This window comes from Myotis davidii, unplaced genomic scaffold (assembly GCF_000327345.1).
Source record: "Myotis davidii unplaced genomic scaffold, ASM32734v1 scaffold954, whole genome shotgun sequence".
Lineage (NCBI taxonomy): Eukaryota > Metazoa > Chordata > Mammalia > Chiroptera > Vespertilionidae > Myotis > Myotis davidii.
Window position 1 is genome coordinate 492761 of NW_006285487.1, and position 6843 is coordinate 499603.

Genomic DNA, 6843 nt, shown 5'->3' on the forward strand with positions numbered 1-6843 from the left:
GGGACACGGGGTGACAGCCCAGCCATCCCCGGGGAGGTGGCTGCAACATAACAAAGGAATTTGCTGTGGAGGGCCCCTCTTTCCCCATCTGTATCATGAGGCCATTGCACCGTGATCGCCCCGCGCACGCCTTCCCTCTGCAAGTTTCTCGGACTCCGGTCCTGATCCGTCTCCGACCAACTAACTTCCCTCCCGGGCAGCGAACTCCCTCCCAAGCCCTGGCCGCTGGTCCGATCCTTGGAGATTTCCGCCCGCGCGCGCGCGCGTGGCGTGGCGCGGCGCTCACCAGCGATAAGAGGAGGGAGGGCGGGGAAGTGGGTGGGATGATGCCAGGGCTCTAGGTGGGGCCCGGGAGAGGAGTCCCAGGCTGGGGAAGGCCTCGGAAAAGGGCTGCGTCCTGCTGCGGCCGGCCAGGCTGGCTTCCTCTCCAGACTCCTTCCGTGGCCTTGGTCTGCTGTTGTATCTTCCCTGGTCCTCCTCCCCCGCCCAGGAGGCCTCCCTCCACCAGCCGGGGCCTCCCGCCGGCGGGTCCTGGAATGCCCCATCCCCTTGGCGGCGGGGCCCCGCAGTCCTCCTCCAGGACCCAGGAAAGGAGGTGGGTGGGCGACCCCTTCAGGCGCCCCATCCATCACTGCCAGGACTGACTGAAGCCAGGGGGTGGGCGGATCACAGCGGAGGCCTGGCTCTACCATCCGTGACAGTGTGACCCCTGACCCCGGGCCTGCAGCAAGAAGCCTTTGAGGGCATGCCAGGCTCCCACGCACTGGGGAGCTGGTGGCTCCCCGCAGTAACCCTTAGGGACCTGGGTCTTGTCCCTTCCCGTTCCTCTCAGTCCCCGCAGCCTGGAGAAATGTGCCCAAAGGGCAGGATCCTGAAATCCCAAAGGTGGTTAAGTTAGTAGAGGGGGTGATCTGGCTTTTCCTGGGACCGGGAAGTCCCCGGGCTTCTGTGCCCCAGGTGAGTCAGTCTAGGGCCCCCAGGGGAAGGAGGCACCTTGTCCCCATCTTTTCCCTTTCCCCCCTGGACCACGTGGCCCGGCAGCCACCTGGGAGGGCAGCCACCTGGGAGGGCGACCCCTCCCACGTGGACTTTGCTGGGACCGGAGCCCAGGACTCTGGCCATTACCAAGGCCCTGTCTGTGCCCGAGCTGCCAGCCGCCGCCCGCCAGGTCAGGGGAGGGGATTAACCTGCTATTTAAAGCCAGTGACTAATAGCGCGTGGGGAGCCGCCTAAGCTCCAGAGGAGAGGCCCGTGCAAAGGTGGAGTCCTGAGGGCTCCATAGCTCATTAACGGTATTCCCTTCCCTGCAGCCCGGGCCCGGCTCGCAGGGTTTTGGGGGTTCCAGGAGGAGGGCCCTCCAGCCTGGCATGGCCAGACTTGCCAGGAGGAACCAATGTTTCTCGTGTCTTACCCCAAACAGGTGTGGGGCCCGGGGGAGCCCTCTGGGATGCTAAGGTCAGAAGCCCCTCCTCCAGGCCTGGCTCACCCCGTTCACCAGGGTAATCGTGCACATCGGCCACCCAGGCAGGCCCCCAGCGGTGGCTGTGATGTCCCCCCTCCCACGTCTGAAGTCCTCGTCCAGTGTGTCTCACATCCGCCTGCCCTCCTCACCCCCTCTGCCTCCCTTTCTCACCTGGAGGCCTGGGGCAGCGTCCCGATGCTCTCCTGGTCCCCTAGATCCCCGATATCCTGTCACCTGTCCACCCAGCAGCCAGAGGGATCCTTGTGTCACTCCCAAGCGCCTCCCCAGCCCAGGCGAGGCCAGCCCATCTCAGCAGATAACAGTTCCCTTCTCGGAATTGGAACCAGGGTCCCCATCCCCCCGGCCCCAGTGAGGATCTCTGATTTATTTTTCCTGGTGGGTCATGGTAGGGAGGCTGAAGGAAGGTGACGAGCCCTTGGTGTGCAGGTAGAAAAGTCTAAAGTTGTCGTTCTTACTGTCCCTTCCAGTCTGGTCCCAGCCCACCTGGTTAGCTGTCTTACTGGTCTCCCAGTGTACCCGGCTCTCTCTGCTTCTACCTTTTTGTTTTTTGTTTTAATAAATAGATTTTTATTGATTTCAGAGAGGAAGGGAGAAGAAGAGAGAGAGGGACAGAGGGAGAGAAACAGAAACATCAATGATGAGAGAGAACCATGGATCGTCTGCCTCCTGTACGCCCCCTCTTGGGGATCGAGCCTGCCACCCGGGCATGTGCCCTGACCGGGAATTGAACCGTGACCTCCTGGTTCATAGCTCAGTGCTCAACCACTGAGCCATGCCGGCCGGGCCTGCCTTTCTTTAGCATGTTCTCTCCTCATTCCCCTGCTTGGTGCACGCCCCCACCTCGTCTTTTAGAATCGCGGTCTCCCTGGCAGAAACCACTGGAAAGTGGCCCCTTGTGTAGGCTCACAGGGCCTGTCATCCCCCACTCACTGGTCCCCGTGACGCCTTGAGGCCCGGGCTATGCCTGATTTCTCTGTCTCGGGGGCCCAGCCCTTACGTACATGGTAGTGGGCCCCCCCCAGCATTTACTGTACGAAGGAATTTGTTCCTGAGCTGGAGCTACCACTGCAGGTGACTTCTGTGACTCCATCGAGTGCCTGAACGGTGGGACCTGCCTGTCACAGGACGAGCTCCCCTTCTATTGCCTCTGCCCCGAAGGCTTTACGGGGCCCATTTGCAACGTGACTGAGAAAGGTACCTGCCCTGGGCGGCACCTGCCTCCCTCTGCCTCCCCTCGCCTCCCCTCGCTCCCAGTCGCAGCCCAGGCTGCTGGGGTGAGCCGGTCTGTGTTGCAGTGGACAGTGTCCCCCGCACCTGTCGGTTGTCATCCAGCATTTCCTGGAACCCTCCCTGCCCCTCCCAGTCCCCCCCGTCCCCCCCCCTCCCTGCAAGCCCCTTGCAAAGCTGGGTGCTTCCTTGATTTGGGCTGATCCACCCACACACGACCTTCCTTGGCGCCAGGCTGGCCCTGGCCCCACCAGACAGGGTGAGGGGGGAGGGAGGGAAGGCCTGGGATAAGGAGGTGGGCAGTGGGCGGAGCTTAGGCAGAGGGTCCCTTTGGGCTAGGACCCAACGGTTGCTGTCTGTCTTTTGGCTGTCTGTCTCCGCCACCCCCTGTCCCTCCCCACATCCTCTCCCCCTCTTTCCTGATCACCTGCCCATCTTACCTGCCTCCTCCTACCCAGGTCCCTGTTTCCCAAACCCCTGCCGCAATGATGCCGAATGCCAGGCGCTTGGCGAGGAGGCACTCCGTGGTGATGTCTTCCAACAGTATGTCTGTGAGTGCCAGCAAGGCTACACGGGCATCCATTGTGAGACCAGTGAGTATCTGGGGCCTGCCCTGTCGGGGGGGAGCAGTCGGGGGGGAGGGGCGTTGACCCTGAGCCACAGTCCTGGCAGCCAGGCCATGTCTGGTGCCATTAGCCCCTGTGTCAGGGCCTCCTCTGGGTAGATTGAGGGTGGGTCAGAGCCTACGTTAGGCCATAGGATGGGGGCGGGGTTTGGTTGCTCCTCTCCTGGCTTCTTTCCTGGGGCTGCAGGCCAGGCCAGATGTCCCTGCAGGGGGAGTGAGGGGAGATGGTGGCCCCTGAATCGTGCGAGCGCTGTTTCCTGGGTCCCCATGAACCAGATAAAGAGCATCAGGGTTAAGTGTTGGGGGTGTTTCTTTCTTTTTTTGTTTTGTTTTTGTTAATAGACTTTTATTGATTTCAGAGGGGAAGGGAGAGGGAGAGAGGGATGGACGCATCAATGATGAGAGAGAATGATGGATTGGTTGCCTCCTGCACACTCCCCGCTGGGGATCGAGCTTGGAACCCGGGCATGGGCCCTTGACCGGAACCCAACCTGGGACCCTTCAGTCTGCAGGCCGATGCTCTAACCACTGAGCAAAACTGGCTAGGGCAGGTGTTGGGGTTTTTCTACCACGAGGGGAAAACAAACACATTTTTAATCTTTTGGAGCCCGGGAGGCCAGTCAATGAAGCTTGGGCCTCAGGGTCTGACAGCTCCTGGCCCATGTTTGACCTTCAGCCTCATTATGGATTGAGGAGGGCGGGCCCTTTTCATCAGTGGTTCTCAACCTATGGGTCGCGACCCCTTTGGCGGTCGAACGACCCTTTCACAGGGGTCGCCTAAGACCATCCTGCATATCAGATATTTACATGACGATTCATCACAGTAGCAACATGACAGTTAGGAAGTAGCCACGAGAATAATTGTATGGTTGGGTCACAACATGAGGAACGATATTTAAAGGGCCAGAAGGTTGAGAACCACTGCTTTACAGTCAGAGGCCCAGCATAGCCGGGCACATGCAGAAAGCTGGCCTGCTTGCTTACCCAGCAGCCGCAGAATGGCCCTGGGTGGGCCCAGCTGACATCTCCTGCCTCCTGGTCAGGTGTGGAAAGTCCACACCCAGCCCTGGCCAGCTTGGCTCAGTGGATAGAGTGTCAGCCTGCAGACTGAAGGGTCCCAGGTTCGATTCCAGCCGAGGGCACATGTCTGGGTTGCGGACTCAATCCCCAGTAGTGGGTGTGCAGGAGGCAGCTGATCAATGATTCTCTCTCATCATTGATGTTTCTATCTCTCTTTCCTTCTCCCTTCCTCTCTGAAATCAATAAAGAAATATATTAAAAAATAAAAAAAGAAAAGAAAAGCCCACGCCCAGGCCAGGGGTGGGTGCGGGGGTGGGGCGGACTTCTGCAGTCCTTTGTGTCTGGCCCTGAGCATCCTGGGCAGGGGGCAGGAGGTTGTCCTCAGACAGACGAGGGGGCACGTGAGGTTTGCTGGGGCCCTGTCGGGGGAGCAGGTTAAATGATGCCCTTCACCTCACAGGCATGGGCCCTGGGCCCTGGGCCGAGGCCAATGTGTTTGACATCCTGGGTGCAGGAATGTGTGGGGGGGCTCGCCACGCAGACAGCCCTGGGTGGGGGACAGGTGGGCCCACTAATTACTGTGCTGGGCGCCGAGGTAACCATGGGTGTGTGCCTGAGTTGGAATTACCCACCTAGCCTCCTGTGCTTCTGGCCTGGGGTCTGCCCTAGACGGGTGGCACCTGGGCGAGGCAGGAGGCGTCTACAGAGGCCGACCAGCCCCCCCAGAGGGACCTTTGCAGCCCCCCCCTTTTTTTTGTTAATCCTCACCGGAGGCTATTTTTCCATTGATTTTAGAGAGAGCGGAAGAGAGGGAGAGACAGAGAGAAACATCGATGTGAGAGAAACACATGGATTGGTTGCCTCTTGCTCATGCCCTGACCAGGGCCCGGGCCAGGGAGGAGCCTGCAACCAAGGTACATGCCCTTGGCTGGACTCGAACCCGGGACCTTTTGGTCCGCAGGCCGATGCTCTATCCATTGAGCCAAACTGGCTAGGGCTGCAGCCCCTGCTTGTTATGTGCTATGTTTCCTGGAGCCTACACGGATCCCACAAGCCTCAAGAATGCATGTTTGAGCCCTTAAGGGGGCAGGCACATGGGGTGTGAGGATAGGCTCAGCCACTGGCGGCTCTGACCCTGGAGCCCCACTTTGAACCCCATTCTTCCTGCGTGAGCCTGGGGTGCGGCGGTGTAGGGCGGCCTGAACCCGGGTTCCCTGCTGGGAGCCAGGAGAACGGCTCACCCCTTGACCACTGCGCTGGGGTGATGGTGAAGGCGATGGGGCCTCGGCCAGGGGCGGATGGGCAGGTGGCTGGGGCAGGACCAGAAGTTGGAAAGGGCAGAGGGTCCCAGAGAAATCAGAACGGCCTTTTCACGTCCCACCAGAAAACTCATGCCATATGGGGTTCTAGAAGACCCCACACGGATTTGTTTATGGGTGTGCTTATTGCTTTGTGGGCAGCCCACTGCCATCTGAGGTGACCCTTCTCCCAAAGCCGTCCTGGGGGAGCCGGGGGCGGGGCTGGGTGCAGTGGGCCTCCTGATAGGACCCTCCAGCTGTCAATCACGGCAGCCTCACGCCTACAGACCTGGGTGCTGTGCTCGCTTCCTCACCACTCACCCTTTCCCGGTACCTCCTCTTGGGCCTCGCTCCCCACCAGAAAACTCGTGCCAGATGGGGTTCTAGAAGATTCCACATGGATTTGCTTATGGGTGTGCTTAATTGCTTTGTGGGCAGCCCACTGCCATCTGAGGTGCCCCTTCTCCCAAAGCCATCCTGGGGGAGCCGGGGGCAGGGCTGGGTGCAGTGGGCCTCCTGATAGGACCCTCCAGCCGTCAATCACGGCAGCCTCACGCCTTGTTTAGACCAAGCTTGTTTAGACCAAGTTCATGGCCTTTGAGGCTTCCTCCACGTGACTAGGAGCTCACTTTTTGGGCACTGGGTGCCCAGTGCCTACAGACCTGGGTGCTGTGCTCGCTGCCTGACCGCGCACCCTTTCCCGGTACCTCCTCTTGGGCCTCGCTGTCCCCTGTGGTCTCTGCTCTGGGTCCTGGGCAGAGGCCACACCATCTGCCTTCTTATTCTCTCGTCCTCTGGGTCCCGCCTGCGAGGGTGGCCCCCCACGACTGCCGTCTCCCTCCCTGCAGGGTGCGCCATGCCCCTGGGCATGGAGACGGGGGCCATCGCCGACCGGCAGATCTCCGCCTCGTCCGTGCACTTGGGGTTCATGGCTTTGCAGCGCTGGGCCCCGGAGCTGGCCCGCCTGCACCGCTCGGGCATCGTCAATGCCTGGACAGCCAGCAACTACGATAGGAAACCCTGGATCCAGGTATGGAAGCGGGGGGGCTGGGGGGCGGGGCATGATGGGAGGAGAAAAGGTGAGATGAGTGTGCCTGCATTTGGGGGTCACCGTGGGAGGGCTCATCAGGGGGTCCAGGTATCAAGGTGTAGCAGGTTCCTCCAGATCAGTGGTCGGCAAACTGCGGCTC

At 60.6% G+C, this 6843-nt stretch overlaps 1 protein-coding gene across 1 annotated transcript in view; it reads left to right on the forward strand.

Annotated features, from left to right (window-relative positions):
- Positions 1-6843, forward strand: part of MFGE8 (milk fat globule-EGF factor 8 protein) — a 37080-nt gene that overhangs the window by 19995 nt on the left and 10242 nt on the right. Inside the window, exons 3-5 of the mRNA XM_006756285.2 lie at positions 2537-2677; positions 3169-3303; positions 6502-6683. Of these exons, the coding sequence (XP_006756348.1) occupies positions 2537-2677; positions 3169-3303; positions 6502-6683 (458 nt within the window). The remainder of the gene's footprint in view (positions 1-2536; positions 2678-3168; positions 3304-6501; positions 6684-6843) is intronic.